At 41.9% G+C, this 22,651-nt stretch overlaps 1 protein-coding gene across 6 annotated transcripts in view; it reads left to right on the top strand.

The window, feature by feature from the left end:
* CLEC16A (C-type lectin domain containing 16A) overlaps nt 1–22,651 on the top strand; it is a 183,005-nt gene that overhangs the window by 72,080 nt on the left and 88,274 nt on the right. For all 6 annotated transcript variants that reach the window (XM_075285768.1, XM_075285766.1, XM_075285767.1 and 3 more), the window contains 3 exons: nt 869–919; nt 4,545–4,673; nt 20,153–20,273. In XM_075285768.1, the coding sequence (XP_075141869.1) occupies nt 869–919; nt 4,545–4,673; nt 20,153–20,273 (301 nt within the window). The remainder of the gene's footprint in view (nt 1–868; nt 920–4,544; nt 4,674–20,152; nt 20,274–22,651) is intronic.

Here is a 22,651-nt window from a genome sequence, read left to right as displayed (position 1 = left end):
AGGGGCAGAACAATGGCTTAAAGTAGCCTAAAAGGAAATGTGTCACACGTGCTTATCATTTGTGGTGACAGTCTCTGCCCACAATGACTTGCCAAGACGTAGATTCTAATTTTCTTTTAAAGTCAAAAATATAGGACATGACCGGAGGTGAGAACAGGGGGCAGTGCTCACCACTAAAAAGAAATGGCTTGCTAAAGTCTATTTACTTACATATAGAAATTATTGCAGATCACTTTGGGAAGAGACATAAGGGGTAAAAAGGAATGACATTTACCAAATATACAGTAACACCTGATAAATGTGGTGTAAATTATTGCACTGCAGATTCCATTGAAACTGAACTCTCATGATATATCGCTCCCTATATGCTAATATATGAAACCAAAAGCAAATGGAGATATAGGAAAGGCCTCATGGGAGTAATATTACTGTTCCATACGAAACCGAGGTGTAACATGAACAAGTCTATGAGGCCATAGGCTGTTTGAATGGACAGATTGTATGGGTATGAGATCCAAGGTTATTGGGCGGTGTAACACCAAGCAGCTATGTACCCAGATTTTTACCCACATAACCTTGTATGCTCCGCAGTAGAAAGGAAAAGATTGCAGCATTTGGCATGATAAAATAGTTGAATACGTGATGGACGTAGGAGATAATGGCCATGTGAAGTATGCATATTATGTTTGCATGTTACAATACTTTCCATGCTTGTATAGAAGTAATATAAACCATTCTTTCGTGTTACCAAGAATATCCTGGAACTGAAAAAAAAATATAAGACAAATGTCCCAGATTTAGGAAAATTAAAATTTGGTATTCACAATTGATGAAAACTGGCTCTGAACTGTTTCTATTTTCCATGTAGGGAGAAGAAATTTTTCTGGACATGTTTGAAGATGAGTACAGGAGTATGATGGTGAGTTATAACTTGTCCTCAGATGGCTCTTTAGTGCTTGTATGCTCTCACATAGAGCCGGTAAAGTAAATCTGCACCCCTCTATATGTTGTGCTAGAGCTGTATAGGATTATTTTTCATGCATGTGCTAAGTTTTTTTTCCCTAGAATTTTTGCTAACTGCTTCAGTGTGCACCGAACATAAAAAAGTTATTTATTTTATTTATTTATTTATTTATGTAGATTGTGAGCCCCATATAGGGATCACAGTGTACATTTTCTTTCTCCTATCAGTATGTCTTTGTAGAATGGGAGGAAATCCACGCAAACACTGGGAGAACATACAAACTCCTTGCAGGTGTTCCTGGCGGATTTGAACCCAGGACTTCAGTGTTACAAGGCTGCAGTGCTAACCACTGAGTCACCGTGTTGCCCCCTAAAAACGTTATTGATACTATCAGGGTCTGGGGTTGTTAGGTGGGGTGGCACAGACACACAAGTCCAGTTTCTTTAGTCTAAAACCAAAGTAGAGTTTTATTTTCACTCAAAAAAGGTAGTGCAACAACAAAAGGAAAACAATGCAAAAACAAATACCTGCCGGTTAGGCTCTAACTACACATAGTATAGGTTACCTCACCTAGAATAACAGAAATCAAAAGCCAGTTGAATAATTCAGGACACAGCTCCAAAAATATAACCTCTCTGTTTGGCCCTCCAGCCAAGCTCTGCCAAAGTGTTGCTGCTGGAGCAACTTCTTAAGCCTCCTTGACGAGTAGACTCTCTGCAGCTGAGTCGCTGCCGGAACATCCCCAAAGTGTGGACTTTAGGGGGGGGGGGTGGAATGACAGGTCCCACTACCAACCTACCTGCCATTCCTAAAAATCCAGCCCAATACTGAGCATTTACCAAAATGCTCAGCAGACGAAAGTTGTCTGCTGAGAACAAACATTCCTGGAGTTTTCTCATCTCACCCAACTGAGTAGTCTGGGAGAGATGTACACCCCCTCCATTACCTGACCAGCCATTGGCTTACAATACTTACATGTGTAGAAGGGCCTTTTCCTTTTTAAGATATTTCACTGCCTTGCTGTGCTGAGACGTGTAAGTACTTTTGAGTGATATTCTTAAATACAGGCTTTTGCCTATTAATTATCTCTGTTGATGATATATATTTCTCCATTACACAATGAGGCCTTTTATTAACTTTCTCGATGACCTGTATTTCTCAATTACTATATAAATAAGCAATAAACTATGTTCGCTTCAGGACATGGATGATGTCCAATTAGCAATGTAACTGAGGAATGTGGATACAACAAGGCCGTAAACACAATGTCTAACCCCATTACACCTTAAAGAGGACCTTTCACCACCTCCACCAACTCCAGTCCTTAGTATTTATTAATATATGCCACTTTGTGATTCTGGCACAGTTGTATTTTTTTCTAGCCTCCGCCACTCCTGAGCAATCAGTGCAGTTAGTTTTGGTGCTTGATACGTAACGTAGGCTCTGTACAGTTAGGTAGGCGGTGTCAGGCAGGAGCAGGCAAGTGGCGTGTGATTCAGAGCTCCAATCAGAGGCAGCCAGTGTCAGAGCTCAGAGTCACACCCCTTGTCTGACATTGCCCCCCAAGACAGTACAGAGCCTAAATAGCATTGCACAGGGACGGTACGAGGTAGAGAAAAAAAAATTCCAACTGTGCTAGAGTCAGTGGAGTAGAATCTATTAAATGATGCAGAAAGCTGAATTTGACAGAGGTGGTGAAAGGTCTTTAAAGAGGATCTTTCACTTCCTCATTGATGAGCAGTATTACCGTATTTTTCGGACTATAAGACGCACCTAGGTTTTAGAGGAGGAAAATAGGGAAAAAAAAATTTTAAGCAAAAACTGGTAAAATATTTAATATATGGGAGTTGTAGTTTTGCAACAGCTGCAAGGCCACATTGACAGGTGACCCTGCAGCTGTACGGGGATGCATAGAGTGGTTTTTTTTGTGGGGCCAGAAGTACTTTTTAGTTATACCATTTTGGGGAATATCTATTGCTTAGATCACCTTTTATTGAAAAAAAAAAACCGGTGGTTTGATATATGATTTTCTACTTTTATATATATATTCTAGGGACAGGAGGTGATTTAGAACTTTTATTTAGTTCATATCTTTATTATATATTTTTAAAGCTTTTTTTTTTTTTTTTTTTTTTTACTATTTTATTCCCCCCCCCCCTTGTACTGTCAGAAGGGGCGTTTCTTACCGCCCAACGATGACACTGATCTGTAAGGCCTGCCTTTCTGACAGTGGGGAGATATCCATGCCGATATTAACGGCACTGATCTCTCCAGCACTGGGACACTTATTCAAAAAGTCGACGAGGACGTGAAAGGTCCTCTATAAGGATGTGCTCTCCACCATTATTTGTTTTTCCATGGTGGCTTTTTGTAGTTGTTGTCACCATTGCTATTTCAGGGCTTGTTTTTTTTTTTTGTTTTTTTTTTTTTTTTTTTATTATTATGTGTGACAAATTATAGCTGATTAAATTTTTCTTAAACTCTTTCTGGGTGTGATGGGGAACAACAGCACTTTCGCCATAGTTTATGTTAATCATTTTGCAATGTGCAGTATCAGTAATCTGTAACTTTCACTATCTACCATCAGGGTCTGGGGTTGCTAGGTGTGGTGGCATAGACACAAAAGTCCAGTTTCTTTTAGTCCAGAACAAAGGTAGAGTTTATTTTCACTCAAAAAGGTAGTGCAGCAACAAAAGGAAACAATAGAAAAATAAATACCTGCCCGGCTAGGCTCTAACTAAACATAGAATAGGTTTCCTCACCTAGGATAACAGAAATCCAAAAGCCAGTAGAATCCTTCAGGACACAGCTCCAAAAATATGACCTCTCTGTTGGCTCTCCAGCCAAGCTCTGCCACAGTCTGCTGCTGGAGCTGGCTTCTTAAGCCTCCTTGACGAGGAGACTCAACAGCTGAGTTGCTGCCGGAACATCCCCAAAGTGTGGACTGGAGGGGGGTGGAATGACAGGTCCCACTACCAACCTACCTGCTATTCCTAAAAATCCAGCCCAGTAACCGGAACTTTGAAATAACCCTCAGCAGACAATAGTTATCTGCTGAGAAACGTTCTTTCTGGAGTTTTCTCATCTCACCCACCTTAGTAGTCTGGGTGAGATGTACACCACCTCCATTACCTGGTCGGCCATCGGCTTACACTAGGTTTGTACAATTACAGTTATACTACCTGTATATTTTTTATGTTTTACTACTTTTAATCAATAAAATCAGCCATTCAAAAAATTCATTTGTTTTAGTGTCACTGGCGGCCAGTGCAGCAGCACAAACTGCTTCTCATCCCTAATATTATCGTACGTGTTGTGGAAGCCCATAGCAGACAGGCTTGGCAGGTTTTCAACACTTATCCATCATCACGTCCTTATACTTCGGTGTTAAAGTGTCCCCAAAAATGCCAACATTGTTTGTGGCTTTTCTTTTAATCTGTCTGTGCAGGGCTTTTGAAGACAATTTGTTTTCTATTGACACAGAATATATAGGTGTGGCACTGCTGGATTATGTTAGCATACACAGTGTGGTGAGAATTTTCTGACCATTTATTTTATTATGTTTTCTTATCTTTTGTAGAGTAAGCCACTGAATGTAGAATACTTAATGATGGATGAATCCATTTTGCTTCCTCCAACTGGAACTCCCCTTACTGGTATTGATTTTGTCAAGCGTCTACCGTGTGGAGATGTGGAACGCACACGCAGAGTAAGTTGCTTTCCCATCAGCCTTGGATAAATTTTATTGTCCGTTAACGAATTACTTCATTTTTTTATTCGGTAACACTTGTATTTGTCCTGCATCATTGTCCTTACTTCCATTTTTTGCAGCTAATTTTTTTTAATCAATGCATCTAAAATAACCGTAATTAATACCATATGGTTTTGTGCCTATACCTCTCATCCAGTGCTTTCATGTGAATGTAAAGTATTGGGCTATAAAAGGTTTGCTTTCTGATACCTTCTAGTCATCTGCCCCCTGCTTTTTGCTAAGCAACAAAATTCTATTAGCAAGAAGGTGGGGGCCTGACTGCAGTATCTGACTACCTAAGGTTTGATTGCTGTCTGTTACCGTGCAGATGCATTGGTTTTGTAGATGTGTTTTATATTACAAAATCCTCTTCTCCCATGTGTTGAGAATATTTCTTTTGTCCGGGCACACAGAATTACTGCTGTCAGACATAATGTATCACTTATAGGCAGGCAGGACCAGAGAGTTCTGTATTAGACCAGAAGACTACGGGATACTACAGTTACAATTAATCACATAGCAATATGGATCCCTCATAAAGAGGACCTTTCACCACCTCCACCAATTCAAGTGCTTGGCATGAGTGAATAGGCGCCACTTCACTGACTCTAGCACAGTTGGAATTTTCTCTCTAGCCCTCACTGTTCCTGAGCAACAAGCACATTTAGTTTTGTTGTCTGCTCCTGCCTGAAACTGCCTTCAGAGGACAATACAGAGTCTAAACAGAATATCAGGCACCAAAACTAATAGCATTGTGATTGCTCAGGAATGGTGGGGGCTAGAGAAAAAATTTCCACTGTACCAGAATCAGTGGAGTTGTACCTTATTAGCAGATGCTAAGAACTGGAGTTAATAGAGGTGTAAAAAGGTCTGCTTAAACTTTCTTTGTATATAGGGTGTGAAGACCAGTACAAAGCGAACACAATTGATGAAGAAGTTGCCTGTCCACTCCTCTTTAAGGCTAAGGCCCCATGATTCTTCGCATCGCGGTTCTTTCCGCAGCGCTTTTAAGAGAAAGTTCACTGAGTTTTCCTCTGCGGACTTTCTCTTAACATTATATCTATGGCAAAGCCGCTGGCCTTTCCGTAGACATAATTGACATGCTGCGATTTGCAAAGCCGCAACGACTTTGCAAATCGCAGCATGTCTGCGCTGCGATTTTTTTCCACAAAGTGGGGATGGGATTCGCATGAATCCCATCCACTTTGCCTGCACTGTACAACATCGCGATTCTTCCCGCAGCGTCTTTGCTGCGGGCAAATCGCGGCGTTTATGTCCCGTGGGGCCCCAGCCTAAATGGGGTTTTCCAGGTTATAAATATTGATGACTTATCTTTGGGATGGGTAGTCAATATCATATCAGTGGGAGCCTGACACCAGACAGCACTGCCAAATAGTTTTCTTCACAGCTGATACACAGAGAATGGAGCAGGAAGCAGGCAGCTCTGTTCTCTATGTAGTGGCCAAAACTAGGTCTGGCAACTACACAGAGAATGGAGCTGTCCACTTACAGCTCTGTGCATTAGCTGCTCACAACACTTGGAACCTCCCCCCATCACCACCAATTTGATATTAATGACCTATCTATGGGATAGGTCATCACTATTTTTGGTCTGAAAAACCCCTTTAATATGTCTGTTTAGACATATATTCTTTGTTCACAGAGCTCATGTTTGATTTTGTAGTTTGGATGTTGTGTTCTTATTTAGCCAACAGGTTAAATGTACTAGTGTAACTACACAATACAACTCTGACTCCCTCTAAAATATTGTCACTTCCCTCCTTACATGTCAAAGTAAAAGAGATGGGTCTGGACCGAAAAAAAACTTTAATTGCGAAGTATCTGAGCAGTTATAAAGAATTTGGATTGTGGAATTATCGGGTTAAATTAACATTGGCAGGCATTAATCTCATTTTCATTTTCTGTAGTGGATACCCAGTTTTATTGTTGAGCACCTTATGCTTATTATTTCCCTAGGTGTGATGTGTTATGACAATGACAAATATTTCCAATGTGCTTTTCTCACCAAGGGACTTAAAGGGCAGGGAACATTGTGGAGTAGGAGAGTTAGGTGCTCATCCCAACATCAACAAGGGCCAATTGTTTTACAGGAAGCCAATTTACACATCAGTGTATTTTTGGCATGTGAGAGGAAACCTACAGAACCACATGGAGAATATACAAACTCCAAGCAGCAGTTGCCCCTGTCTGATACAGAACCAGGGCCTAGTGCTGCAAGGCAACAGTGTTAGGGCGGGTTCACACCAGCGCCCCATCTCTGGTTTAGCCAATCCGGCCGGTTTCCATCTTCTGCTCCGCGAAACTGGACAGGAGACGGAAACCCGGCGGTCATTTTTCAAACCCATACACTCGAGTGGGTTTGCAAAAGTGACTGCCCTTGTGCGTCTTCTGTCTGCGTGCGGGGAAACAGTGTTTTTTGTTTTTTTTTGGGGGGGGGGGGGTTTAATAGCTGGACACAAAGTCGGACATGCAGGACTTTATGTCTGGTTAAAAAAACGGTTTCCGTCCCCTGTCCAGTTTTGCGGGGCAGAGAACGGAAACCAGATGGATTGGCTAAAGCAGAGACCTCAGTGATAACATGTTGGTCTACCAGCCAGGCACTGGGCTCCGCAGTATACAGCACCATACCACAGAGGCTTGTGATTGGCTGTAGTGGTTACATAAGTAGGTGGGCACTACATCGCTGCAACTAAGTTATCAAAGACCTGTGGGGAGCACGAGAGCTATGGGGTGGAGGAGATTTGTAACAGGTCAATTATTTCTTATTATTTTATCACATTACCTTCCCCTTTAACTCAGCTTGTTCCATATCAATTGTAGCTATGTAGTTTACCTTGCATTTTTCACATATTTGCCTTAAAATGCATCCATAAAATTTGAGACCCTTCAGAGCTACTTCACATTTCTACATGCTAGTACGTATAGGATGCAGTGACTTGTATTTTCCAATATGATTATTTTTATTTTAAACCCAAGCACACCACATTGGTGTAGATGAGATTTTCAAACTGATTATGTGATAATGTAAAGAATACTTACCTTTTAACGTAGTTTACATGAATTAATAATACATGGTGTGTTTCTAAGAAACCCGCTATTTCTGGTCATCGTATGGCTTATAGGTTCCATCTCTAATGGTCTCCCTGAGCTGCTCAGTGCAGGTTATAATGCTCTCAGCTGCAGGATCATTTTGAACATTATAGAGTAATACTGACCTGTATTGATGACTATATAGCAACTAGTAGAATACCCGCCGCTTCGCTCGCGGAAAATATGTTAAATTATTGGTTATGCTAAAGTAAAATTTTCAGTGTCACACTGTCAAAATTAAAATATATGCACCTTACAAAAACATATAAAACATTTACACCAGGGGTATAACCACCAGAGTAGCAGCGGTAGCGGCTGCCACAGGGCCTGGGACATTAGGGGCACGGCGACAGCCGCTACTGCTGCGTTTTTTTTTTTTTTTAAAAGGCCGTTACTGGATGGAGTAACTCGAACGGTAACAGGCCCTACATACTTACCGATCCTGGCAGCGGCCGGGATCGGTAAGTGACACCGCGGGCCCCACAAACAGTATTATTATACTCGAGGGTCTGAAAAGACCTCCGAGTATAATGACCGGAGGCCCAGGAGAAGTAAGGGAACATAAAAAACTGTGTTACTTACCTCTCCGGCCAGGCTTCGGGCCTACTTGTTTGACGTCCCTGACTTCACATGACCAGGGCCTGCATCCTTTGCATTGCGACGCAGCCCCCCAGGTCACGTGACGTCCTGGACGTCATTGAAAATGGTCGCCATCAGCGGGAAGTACAGTGAAGCCAGGGATAAGTAAGAGACAGTGTTTTTTTATGTTTATATCCCTCCTGGGTCTCCGATTATTATGCTCTGGATTCTGAAAAGCCCCCAGAGTATAATAATTGTTCATGGGTGTCCACAATGGGGCATAATCCTGGGTGAAGGGGCCACAAAGGGGCATAATGCTGGGTGAAGGGGCCACTATGAGGTATAATACTGTGTGCAGGGGCCACTATGGGGCATAATACTGTGTGCAGGGGCCACTAAGGGACATAATACTGCGTGCAGAGGCCACTATGGGGTATAATACTGTGTGCAGGGGCCACTAAGGGACATAATACTGCATGCAGGGGTCACTGTGGGGTATAATACTGTGTGCAGGGGCCACTATGGGGTATAATACTGTGTGCAGGGGCCACTATGGGGTAAAATAGTGTGCGCAGGAATGCAGGGGGGCGGGTCGGTCAGGGCCTTCAGCGTGGGGGGGGCATGTCAAAAGTTTGCCATGGGGCCCCATCATTCCTAGTTATGCCACTGATTTTCACCCAATTAACAACGTAGTGCAACCCTTCCCCCCTCCCTCCAGTGTAATTTATGAGTAGTTCATAGACAAAAGAGTAAAATAGTTTTCCAATTACACAACTATCTATTGTAGGGCTTCAGTGATGAAATCTCTCTGTATAGTAAGCAATAATGACAGTCTTACTATGGGGCAGTTTTCACCTGACCAATATTGCTGCTCAGTAAGGCTGCTTGCACACTACAGTAACACTACAGTCTCCGGGCCATGGATTCTACATCTCCATAGACTTCTATGGAGCCTGCAAAATTCACAGCTTTGTGCACAAAGTCTATGGGACTGCCAGATTCATGGCCCAGAGGCCCATGAAAAATACTGCAGTGTGCAAGCAGCCATTAAGGATACCAGACATGTTTTGTCAGTGCATGTGTGCGTGTACATGTGTGTGATCCATGTGTATGTATGTGTGTGTGCATGCCCATGTATATATGGACCATGTATGTGTATGTGTGATCCATGTGTATGTATGTGTGTGTGATCCATGTGTATGTATGCGTGTATGCATGCACGTGTGTGGTCTGTGTATATGTGTGTATGTGTGTGTGCATGTGTGTGATCCTTGTGTATGTATGCGTGTGTGCATGCACGTGTGTATGGTCCGTGTATATGTATGCGTGTGTGTATGTGTGCGCATGTGATCCATGTTTGTGTGGTAGTTGTGTGTGAGTACGCATGTGATCTGTTCGTCCGTGTGCGTAGTACGCATCCATTTGAGTGTGTGTGCGTGTGTGTGTGTGGTATTTATGGGGTGGTGTTTGTGTTGTGTGTCTAAAGTGGTCTGGTGTTTGTGTGGTGTGTTGTGTTGTGGCATTTGTGTGGTGTTGTACTTGTGGGTTGCTGTATGTGTGCTGTCTGTGTGATGTTTATATGATGTTTGTATGTGGTGTTGCGACCCCTTTAGCAGCTCCTCTTTGGCGCTGTCACTATAATCCGTCCCTGTCAGTCACAACTGTTGTTTTCCCCTCAGCACTTTCACTTTCACATTTCACCATTATATGCATAGGACCTAAATTTAGGGGCCCCAATCTCATGACGGGGGATGCTAGCAAGATGTAATGTGCGCAGTATTCTGCTCCTGTAGGTGGAGAGAAGGTGTGCCAAATTTCACCCAAATTGAGCGAGAACTGTGGATTTGTATAGAGCAGACTACTACAGAATTTGAGTTTTTTATATATAGATTGGGCTGAGATACAAAAGCTTATTGTAGTCTGCAGCAGTGTTTGTCTCTCCTCTCACTGGGTTCCTACTCCCTTCTGCCCCTCCCCTCTCCATAGACGTTGATGGTGAGTTGTTACATGAGCCCTCTATAAGGTTTAGTCCTGTCACGCTGTAGCTCATGAATCTCTCGCCAGAACCCAGCATATAAACACAGTCCGACAGATAGATGGTTTAGGGTCACCTGAATCATAAGGTGTTTTCCCCATTGCTGCGATACCATTGTTTTTGTCCATATGCAAATAGGATTTTGTAGCAATGAGAGTATTGTCACTTAACTCTTTGGATGAATGACAGCGCTGCCACTGCTTCAAAGGGTTAATTTCCATATAGACAATAATAGAGATAACGCTGTGATGCAGGTCCCTATTCACACAAGGAAAACGCAGTTTGAGTCTGGTGACCAAAACCCATCTATCTGTGAGGCTGGGTGGATATGCCTGGTTCTAGTGACAGACACCCTGCAAACAGAGATTTTAGGCTGGTGTTAAACGACCATATTGAATGTATGGTCCTCAAGTTGCTGATCGGCAACATAGACTCCGCAGACATCCGGGTCCTGCCGCACTTGCCCATAAAGTACTATGGTCGAGTCCATGCAGTGCCGCAATTCACGACCATTATGGACATGCACTATAAATTGCGAACCACGGTTGCAGCCCGGCCACACAACGGATAAAATATCTGGTGGTGTAAGAGGCCGCATTGAATATAATGTGTCCGCAAATGGTCCGCAATTGAAAACCCTCAATTGCGGACCATTTGCAGACTTACATTACGGCCGTGTAAGACCAGCTTTAGGGTGAAAAATCAGTTTAGCAAGAAGGGGTGGAGTAATAATTTGGGTTTCGGAGGACCATGCCCTCTTCACGAAGGCCTACCTGGGCCCCATCCATAGAAAAGAGGCAAGTGGGGCAGAGAACATTAAAAATTCACTAAATGTTTTTTTATCTCCAGAAGCCGGTGTAGATAGTATATTATAGTCCTGTCGTTTTGGTTTCTCATACCTTGTTACTTGAATATTTATGAATGAATTGACATCTGGGTGTTACTATTTTTCTTTGTCAAAGGGGTGTGTCATCCCTTGTTGGATGATGACAGTATGTAGGACGGTGCCCTCAACTTTTAACATCCAGCTGTTACGTAACATACTCATTTTTGGGAGTAATAACAAAGAAACACATAGATGCTCCAAAATTATTATTTCATTGAGGAATGCTAATATTTACTAAAAATGTTATGTCAGGAGATGTGACTGGTCCTCCTAAATATACTGCTCATGATTTATTCCTCTTTTATCTAGTAAGATCCGATCACGTTACAGTAACATATTTCTGTGTAGTTGTAATTTCCATGACCGCATTCCTAGTACGTTTAGCCCTTACGACGTGGATTTATTTCTGCTATTCCCACTATGCAAACAATGATACACAGGGGTAGTTTATGTTACATATTAAACCATGGTTATATCTATAGCGTCCGCCGGCGATAGCTTCAATCTAGTCTTGCTGTAGTTGATTTTATCAGTATGGCACCCAAGGAGAGGTTCTTGCTGGAAAATACTTGACCTTTCTAGGAAAACACATGTGAATGACTGCATTATTGCCAGTTATTCTTCTCTCTTTGACATGAGCGACTCCCTCCCGCTGAAAGCAAGCAGGCCATTTCCTAGAATCCTCTTGTACACATGTGGGTCGAAGACGCTTAAGAAGTCATTATTTTCTCTTTTGCTCCACTCGAATGTGCTAGTTTATATCTGCTAATGTGAGCCATTGATAAGACGCATTAGCTCTTAATGTGAACCATTGATAAGGTGAGGTCCTGACGTCTTATTTATGGCTTCTTCTTTTCACATATTGTATCCAGTCCTCTTGTGAAAGGACCAGATGAATGTAGTTATAATAACCAACAATAACTAAAATAAGTTGCGTTTGATCAGTACAATATGTTATATAAGAAAGTAAGATTCAGCAGATGTCTTACTGGGAAAATCCAAGCCTTGTCGCAATGTATTTTAGCAGCCAGAAGCCACAGGCATACAATGGGTCACACATGTGGTATCAATGCAAGGGCCACCAAAGTTGCAGTTGACTGTCGTGTGACATTTATATTTACTTCATAGAGTGGAATTCTGCGGATTGAACTTCACATCATAGTCCAGGCCCTAAAGGATGGATTTAGTAGATGGATAAAGTAGGATTTAGTGCTAAGGCTTTTCACTTGTTTTAGCTTTTAGTTTGCTATGTATTGCTGAGAAACCTATCTTAAATATCTAAAATATAGAAGGATTTTTAGAGATTTAATTTCGTCTGAGACTACTCTGTATCCGCCTAAAGAGGACCTTTCACCATCTCTAACAAGTCCAACTCTATACACCACTGATTCTTGCCCAGGTAGAATTTTTTTCTCTAGCGCCCACCATTCCCAAACAGTAAATGCTGTTAGTTTTGATGCCTGATATGCTATTCAGTCTCTGTACTGTCAACTGTCAAGTTTTTTTCAGAGATCTGCTAGAGTGCTGCACTTTATATGCATCTTCAGATTTCCGATGTACAAAAAAAAGGTCACAAAGAGATTTTGGGGGTTTTGAGCTGATTTCTGCAAAAAATTGCAACATATTCAATTTTCCACTTTTCAATCTTTTGCAATCTTACTTCAATGAATCGGTGTAACATTTCAGGATGGAAGTGTTAAGCTGAGTTCACACAGGGTTTTTTGGACTGGATTTTGGCGCGGAATCTGCGCAAAAAACGCCTTTTATTGACTTCAATGGGAGCTGTACACTTCTTTTTTTTTTTCCGCTAACGTTTTTTTGCCACTTGCGGAATAGAGTAGCAATCTGCCCTATCTTGATGCGGATTCTGTGGCTGAATCCACCGCGGCGTCCACGGTGCGACACCCCCCACCCCCCAAGGCTAGGAACCAGGCCTATTCATTTGGGCCTAATCCGGAGCAGGATACTGGTGCACTGAACCGGCATCCAGTTGCAGCTAGCTGTTTTTTGGACCGGATTCTGAGGCGGCCTCCACGTCAAAATCCGGTCCAAAAACCCCTGTATGAACTCAGCTTTAGACTTGCACTTTGTTCACATCTGCGATGGGTTTGTCTTTTCTTCTGGTCTATTGCGTGACTGGAAGAATGGAAAAAAGGTCCATCTCATGATCTCCATAGACCCCATTGATTATAATCGGGGGTCCATTGAGTGGATCCTGGCGAATTTTCCCTGAAATAACACAATGAAAAAGCCAGGCTTACAGGACTTTTTTTGTCTGAAATTTCTGACAGATCTGCTCTGTGAGTCTGAAATTTCAGATGTGATCTCAGCATTACAGATGTGGCAACTTTCTTTTTAATTTTGGGCAAATTACAACAATACAGATTCCTTATGATAAATCCCTCCACCCCATGACTATCGAGTAGGGAAATGGTTACACCCATAGTTTGTAGATTTCCAGGGCAAATACAGAGAAACGGTACAGTGCAGAATTCTCAGAAAAAATATCGCGCCATTGTTATTTCATGGGGAATAGAAATATTTTCAGAAGTAGACAAAACAGATTATCCAGAGTAGACAAACATTTTACAATACGTTTGACGTTGCAGTGCCCTCGGAAAGCTTTATTTTTTAACATTAATGTCCATGTAAAAGGATAACCATACGTTAAATGGATGTTATAAACTGATATAAAAAATGTGATCTGTATAAAGTCTTAGGCCCCATTCAGATGTAGGAATATAACGCTGATTTGGGGGTGGACTCAACCACCAAATCAGCGGCAGATTCCATTCAGATTCTGCATCCAATTGAAAACAAGGGATTGCAAAAGCGTCCCGCCGTAGGGGCCGGTGGACGGAAACTGAAGAGGCATTCTGCTGTGTGAATGGCCACTAACATATATTTTATTCATTTAAATCCCTTCTCTTTCTATGCATAGGAGCCCAATGGGCAGTTCCACTCAGTGACTGCCAACCTTCCTTGTACTGGTGACTGTAGAGATAGCTGTTAGTCACTGACTAAAACCACCCACTGGACTCCTAAGTCCAGAATGAGTGGATATATAACGGTTACAGAACTAGATATCAATCTGCTCGGCTCAGATTGAGTTGCATACATAACAAGACAGATTTAATTAAAAGAAATTGAGTGAACATTGGTAAGAAAAGCTACATCTGTTACATCTATCAGGCCTCCTGGAAGACGTCTTTCATCACATCATTTAACCATAAGGTTTGGCAATGTTTTATAGGTTATAATTTTGCAATTTTCCAAGTAAGAATCAGTCTCGGCATCTTACAGAAATTCATGTAAAGTAGATAAAGAGATAAACACAAAAATCTTTTCCTGTATTATTTCTGTCATTTCTACCTCTTGCATGACGCTGTTGGTGGGTTACCTGAAATAAAAAAAACAAGCAAAGCGCATTGACTAGAAAGGTGCAAAGAGAAAATCTGGTTTTATCTTAATGTTATCATGTTCATTTCCTGGAAACCCCTCCCTTCTACTGTATATAGGAAGGTCACTCACTTTAAAAAGAGCGGCTGTCTTATGCCGAAAAGGTTATATTGTGGTTTCCGTTTGACAACTTTCTCTTTCATTACATGTTAAATCAGAAACACATGTTGAGAGACTTGTCGAGAAGGAGAAAGAAAAAACAACTTATTTTTCTGCTTATAAGGCTGATCTGTACAGTAGATATTAGATCTGGTTTACGTTGCCTATTAAAGCCACACAAGAATATGCAAAAGTTTGGTACACAATGTCAAATTATATTTTCTCTTAGATCTTAAATCTTAGATTTTTCATTTAGAATCATTTTGAAGGGAAAACTCCTGTGCAAGGAAAAGTCTGGTACGTAGGTGTTACTGCACCTTCTAGTGTTCCTTTGATTGCCTATGTGTAGGGGGTCAGTGGTCGCACACACTCAGTAGCTCCGTCCTGGGCAGCAGAGTAATACTTGGTATTGTGCAGGCCAACCAGTAGAAAGGCAGCTTCTTCTCACCAGTACTTAACATATCAGGTGGTGATTCTAAGAGGGAATGAAAAGAGGCCTTAGGGTAAGTTCACACTGAGTTTTTTTGGTCAGGATTTTGACGCAGAATTGGCGTCAAAAACCGCCTCACAATACAGTCCTATGTAATCCACTAGCAGAAAAAAAAAGCAACATGACCCTTCTTCAGGCCGATTCCGACCTGAAAAAAAACAATGGGAGACGGAAAAATCTCTAGCGGTTTTTGATGCAATTTTTTCAAAAACCGCGTCAAAAAACACTAGCCATTTTTTTTTTTTTCAAGGTCCATACACTGTGCTGGTGGAAAAAAAAAAACAAGAACTAAAAAGTTACAAAAAACACCTCAAAAAAACCATTTCCTAATTCCTGAAGTGGATTTATTCCTCTCCAAAATCCTCGCCAAAAAACTCAGTGTGAACCCAGTTTTAGCAGGAATGTCTCGCAATACCCAGAATTGGGATTTTTTTTTTTTTTTTTTTAAATTGAATAATTGAATAGGCTTTAAGGGTGCGGGCACATTTAGCAGCAGTGCCAGCCATGTGGTCAGCCATGCTGCCATGATTTTCTGGTTATCTTGTTAAAAATGTGTTATCTATCGCCTTGTTATTGCTGGTGGCAAAACCAAATGGCTGTTCATGATGAAGAACCAATATATATACCAATATATATAACACATTAAACAATCTGATAGAAGACCACAGTGGCTGCCAAGACCACTGCGTGCATACTTACCCTAACACAGCATCTGTAGGAAACCAACCCATGGAAGCTGCTATCTCGCTTCCTCCCAGCCCAGGAGTTATGTGATCACTTGGTGACAGGGAACTGCATGAATGGCTGAGTCCTAGAGGAGTGGTTCTCAACCTGTAGTAAGCGTACCCATGGGTGTATGTGTCTTGGTGACAGTCACTGTCTCCGCGGCCAATAATGAATGCCCATGGTACCATCCTTACACTATAAGGGCAATGAACATTTCCATTCATATTTATGAAGGCACTTATTGCAGTGAAAGGCACCTTTGGGAGCAAGCAGTAAGCTGTGTTCAGTACTTGCACCCTGTTCCAGGGCCTGCGGTGACGTCAGCACTCAGCAATCGGAGTGTTGAGTACTTCACTATAGCTAAATGTTCCCCAATGCGCCTGTAACAGCAGTGAGTGCCTTTATCAGTACTAATGGATGCGCTCCTTGTGCTTGTAAAGTAAGGAAGCATTGAAAGGTAAGTAATGAATGCAGCTTATCACTCGCTCCTTAAGCATCACTGAGTGTGGGGACACTGTGGGGGTCATTTATTATATATGTGGGTGCTGATCTGTGCAGCGTCTGGGTTTAAGCCCCTGACTGATCACATACTGATGACCTATCCCGTAGGGCTCTGGGGCTGTTAAACATTAGTAATTTGGGGTAACTCTTCTGGTCTGTACACGTACGTTCTGGTGCACGTGACTAAGCATGGCGGCCACTCTGAAGCAGAGCCGTCCGCACTAGCTCCAGGGTCTGTGCCGTTTCATACAGCAGGGACCTGGTAACATTACCTGTGATCAGAGATGACTGACAACTTGTGCAAAAATAAAGCCCCCTTTATGACTACTTAAACAGAAAGTTATGGCTTTTGGAATGCACGGAGAAAAAAACGAAAACTCATAAATGAAAAATGTCTGCGTCCCGTAAGGAGTAATAGTTCATCTACAATTAGGACATGACCTATTTTTGCAGATCCCTCAACAGACTCAAGTCTAAGAGGGATCTTTGGAAACGGGTGCCCCACGGATTAAGGGCTTTGCACCTTGGTCCACTGTATAGAGATGAATCTTCACCATTTCTCTCAACACAAAAAGTGGATTTTTATTTGTGAATTTTTGCAAAATTATGAGATCCAGGTGTAAATTGATGGATAAGTGTAGACTCCTGCCTATGAGAAATGGGGAGTGGGAGCTTTTTTTTCCAGTTCTATGTACATATATTGTAGTCATCTTAATGTGAATGCGAGGAATCTGCTTTGTCTTATAAGAATATTTGCGGTTTACACCATGAATTGTCTGGTAATATGAGCCTGCTCGCTACATTGTAAAAAGGTATTTTGAACAAGAAGCTTCTATAACATTTGACATCTTGGGTGTCCATTTGGCGAATAAGTCCTTGTTCCTATTTTTTCAAGGCTTCCTGTAAACTCCGTATTACCTCACTGATTCAGTGTTGGGAAGCGGCTTAAATTGCTTACTCAGATCAAGTTATAGACCATGAATCCAGTCACTTTGTTCCAGAAGATTAAACATATTTTAATTTATTCTGTGTTTTACCGTAAAGTGCTTTTCAATGACACGCAAAATTGAATCTGAAAAACAGGGAAAACAAATCCTGATGTTTCTGGAAGTCCTAGAAAATCGACTGTTCCAGAAAATGTGGCTAATTTTTACTTCTGTCAAAGCACAATTGGCTTGCTATTGAATTAACTAAGACCAGGGGCTGTTAGTGAGGAGTTATCTTATTGTCTTTTCCGATACAAAGCACTTGCTAGGATTATAGCACCACTATACACACCGTACACCGTAAAGAACTATATTAGAAAATATATTCTTGTTACAAGTAGTGTAATAAATTCTGTCAATTTGTGAAGTGTTTTTTCTTTTCAATACATTTCTTTACATACAGGGATAAAATTTGAGTTAAAAAGGGTATTACGGGTCTAGGATATTGACTACTGTGGCCTTTCCACCATTTGTCAATCACAGCACCATACTTTTTATATTAAAATAATAGTTCACAAAAGTTAATTCCACACTTATACACACACCATTAGATAATATATGTGTATAATAAATAAATCACAAACACATTGCCTATAAATATACCCAAATCAATCAGTGTATATACACTCAGTGGCCAAAAGTCACAGGATGGCATGTCCCAGTGCCAGTTGTGTTAGACATGACTCTCAAACAGTGTGACGCAATGAGTCTGATGCAGACAGGTGCCTCGTGAACATGGCAGCACATCGCAAGTTAAGTGACTATGAATGTGGGATGATAATCGGTACAAGACGCATAGCATTTTGGAGATTACCAGGGAATTTGGATTTCCGAGATCAACAGTGCCTTGGGTGGACCAGCAATATCACAGAGATTAACTTTGGCAGCCGCATAATCCAGCGCACCAGTCTACCATGAGTGTTTGATGAATTGACATCACGTCACCTCCGCAGTGTTTTACGGAGCTCTCTACAGTCTACTGTGGGTCAAATTGCCACCGATTTGAATGTGGGGTGCCAGGACCCCATTTCCACCAGGACTGTATGCCGAGAAATGTACCGCATAGGCTTCAACAGTTGACGCTCAAGCCGTGTCTCTTTGCTGACGCGGCCACACAGAGCTCGAAGACTGCCATGGGCTCGCCGCTCGCGACCATCTTCATTGGATCATGGAACAGTGGTGGCATGTGTCATGGTCTGTTGAATCACGGTTCCAGTTGTACAGAGCCAATGGGCACGTGAGAGTGTGGCGTATGCCCTATGAAGCCATGGATCCTGCATGTCAACAGGGACTTGTCCAGGCGGGAGGTGGCTCCATCATGGTCTGGGCCGTGTTCACATGGTCGCAATTGGGCCCCATTGCCCTGGTGCAGGGATCAAGTCCAGTGCTCGATACGTGCAACTTATGGCAGACCATTTGCACCCCTTTCTGGTGTTGGAGTTCCCTGATGGGGATGCAGTATGTCAGTATGTCATTGCTTGTTGGTGGCAAGGGACCTAACGACCCTCAATTGGCCTGCCTGCTTGCCAGACGTCAATCCCATAGAGCATTTATGAGATGCTTTGGATACCATGGATCCAGCACCAACTTCTCAGGACCAATTGTGGGCTGCAGTGCAGACTGCATGGATCAATATCCCTTGAACTCTTCCAACACCTCGTGGAGTCCATGCATCGTCGTCTTGCTGCAGTTATCTGGGCTCCTGGAGGGGCGACCTGCTATTAACAGTGCATCTGGTACCTTCCCATGACTTGGCCACTGAGTGTATATCCAAAAAGGTTAATAACTGCTTATAACACCCATATAACTAATCATGGAATCAATAGTGAAACAACTAATCACATCACCTACCCATGGACATATCCATGGCAGTCAGACAGGTGTACAGACACCTCAACAAATGATTCGTTATGTATAGCTTCATCAGAAGGCCTCCTATGCAGCTTGGTCAGCAGCTCATCTCTGTGTAGACAGAGTTTGTTCTTAAGCCGAAGTCAAGTGTTTATACTGGTGAATAATTGTATCAACAAGCTCTGGGCCCCCATATATTAGCTACATGTAAGTTCAGGTGTGCCCATTGACCTGCCATATCATTGACTAGCGCTCTTAAAGGAGACTTCGCTATGAGTAAATCCTCTTGTAAGACATTGATGATCCCAGCAATCACATCTCTCCCCCAGTAAACACGCTTGTATGACAATAACCTATGAGAAGCCCCACACTAGTGACACTGAAGTAAACCTTTACTGTAGACTCTCCAAGATGACTTTGGTGATACGGCCAGTGCTACAAGTATTGGTATCCATTATCCATGGTTAATGAAACTTCTTACTGGACAAATTAATTCTGGTGCACTGGTGATGAATTGTTATGCATTGTACCGATGACTTCTTCGTTTATAACATACCCCAGTTACGATCAATGTACCTACTTCTGTAGACAATTCAAGTGTTCTTCCATGACATCATATCAGATCATCTTTGTATATATAGAATTGTCTAATGGCTGAATATAACACCGCAAACACCATCTAATGTGTCCTATGATCTTTTTCTTTAATTTCAGGCTATTAGAGTCTTCTTCATGTTAAGGGCATTGTCATTACAACTGCGGAAAGAGCCGGAGACTCAGCTTCCTCTGACCCGGGAGGAGGACCTGATAAAGACAGATGACGTACTGGATCTCAGTAAGTACTATGGTGTAACTAATCTATCCCACGGAGTTGTGGAGATTTCAGTCATTTCGGTAGGATGTCTTAGTCCCAAGCAATGGATGAACTCACCATACTGTTAACTGTTTCCAAGAATTCCAATCCTATCCGCCATTAATTCTGAGCCATTTCTTCTAATGCTTGTGTCATTTCCTAAACCTTTACTCACAGTTTGGATATATTAAGAACTCTCTTTGGTAAGTGATTGTGTTGCACTTTGTCATTTGCTTACAAGTTCCTATAAGATCTACACCCACGTTCTCTTCCATTATCTCTATTTTTGTAGTATTGGCTAATATCCTTTCTCCTAGAGGAAATAAGTTTCCCGCCTGAGCTTTTAGAGTTTGGTTTCCTGACATGAGCGGGAACCTTATGAAACTTTTATAGATGTCCTAATTTATTCCCAGAATTGTCCCCAAATGTATTCAGCTAGCCAAGGCATCCTTATAAACTGTTGCCCAATGGCTTGTTCGGCCAACAGCCAGGCCTCCTCTTACAGATTACCCCTTTAATGTTTCGTCCATTCTTCTGTTCCTACAACCATGCCTTATTTGTTTTAGGCATATTTTATCTGCCCAGCGGTGTGACATTCTAGGAAATGGACGTGGCCTAAAATTGGCCATTTTTGTCCAGAACTATACCAACAAATAGATTTTTATAAATTTTGACCAGACAAGGTAAAGCTGCACCAGATATATCATCCAGCATCAATCACTGTGGTAAATCTGGCTTAGTATAAGATTGTCTAGTCTAAGTTTGCTCTAAGTATTAGACCGGATTAGTAAATCTGCCCCAGAGTGCTGTAACACAATCTGCTGTCTTCAGAAAATGCTAAACATGTTTGGATGTTTTTTTGTGACGTGACGCAATGGCCGCAGATGGCTTTGAAGCTTTTCTGTAGAAACGAGTCTGTGGTATGTAGTTCTTGAGAACTGTATTTGTTCATCAGTAGGAACTGCCTGTTTTTCTAGAACAATTGAGGATGGTTTACACAAGGTTAATATATAAATAATAATATTACCGGTACCTGAATATAAGTCATACGATCTGAGTTATTTACCAGACATCTCAGCACTGTTGTGTATCAGTAACACTGTTACCATATGTCTACTAAATGTAATGCTTTGAGGTTTTATGTACATTGAGCTTAAAGTGAGTCTGTCATTAGAAAAACATATTTTTAACTAATGACATTTTGGAATAGCCTTTAAATTCTACTCCTTCCTTTCATTCTTTGCTTCTCCCCACCATTTCTGCAAAATTCTTTTTCCATCTCTTGTGCAAATTAGGATCACGGAACATCGGGGCATGCACTCCCTTCGCGTCAGGCCCTCTGACGGCGAAGAGCTATGGAACCAGCACCGATAGCTCTACACCGGGGGCACAGAACATGAAAGCCAATAGTGCGCTGAATTCAGCGCACTGTGGGCTTTCTATCAGTATATAAAACCGCATGTGTCCAAAGTGATGCAAGGTCGTCTTTAATAGCATGGCTTCACTTTCACTTCTGTTCCTTATAAAGGTTTCGATGCTGGCGCTGGCTGGAACATGTGATCAGTGCAAAGTCTGGGTGTCCGCTCCTCACCTATGAGATACTGATAACTTATCATGAAGGTTGGTTCATCAGCATCATAAACCTCTTAAGATAAGATAATCCTTTAATAGTCCCAACATGAGGAAATTCAGTGTGTTACAGCGGCATAGATAATACAGTAATAATACAGATACAAAACTCAGATACAAAAGCTCTACGGTAGAGGCATTACAGTGACAGTAGGTGCAGATACAGGTAGAAAATAGTAGATGGGATTAAAGGGAGTCTATAACCTTCTACAAACCTATTCAGCTGTAACGTCCATGTTCCATAGCACATTACAGTAATAAACAACATACCTTTGTTATTTATGTCACTTTGAAAATTTGGAGTGAAACATCTTTTAAGTCTTATGCAAATGAGGCAGTTGGTGCACTGGGGGCGGGCCTTTAGCCCTGGGAGCACCGCCCTTGCTGCTCATGTAGGATGTGCAAGGATCAACTCTCACTGCCCGGAGTAGGCAGGAGGTGGTAGGGGTCTGAAAAGCAAGAGCAGTGCTCCCAGAGCTGAATGCGAATGCCCAGTGCTCCAGATCCTGCATTTATGTAATATGAAATGTTTTTCTACAAACGTGACATACACAGCACACTTGTATTATATATCACCGTAATGTGCTCACTAACACTGGGGTGGCAATTGAATATGGGGTGGAGGTAAAATATGTTTAAAAGGGAATATGGAATATGTCCCACTCCTAAACACCGAATAGTACCGCTATAATGATCTATCTTATGGAACCTTTTCCTACACATCCTCTCAG

The sequence above is a fragment of the Leptodactylus fuscus genome, chromosome 8 (assembly GCF_031893055.1).
Source record: "Leptodactylus fuscus isolate aLepFus1 chromosome 8, aLepFus1.hap2, whole genome shotgun sequence".
Lineage (NCBI taxonomy): Eukaryota > Metazoa > Chordata > Amphibia > Anura > Leptodactylidae > Leptodactylus > Leptodactylus fuscus.
This window is presented reverse-complemented; position numbering and strand designations above follow the sequence as displayed.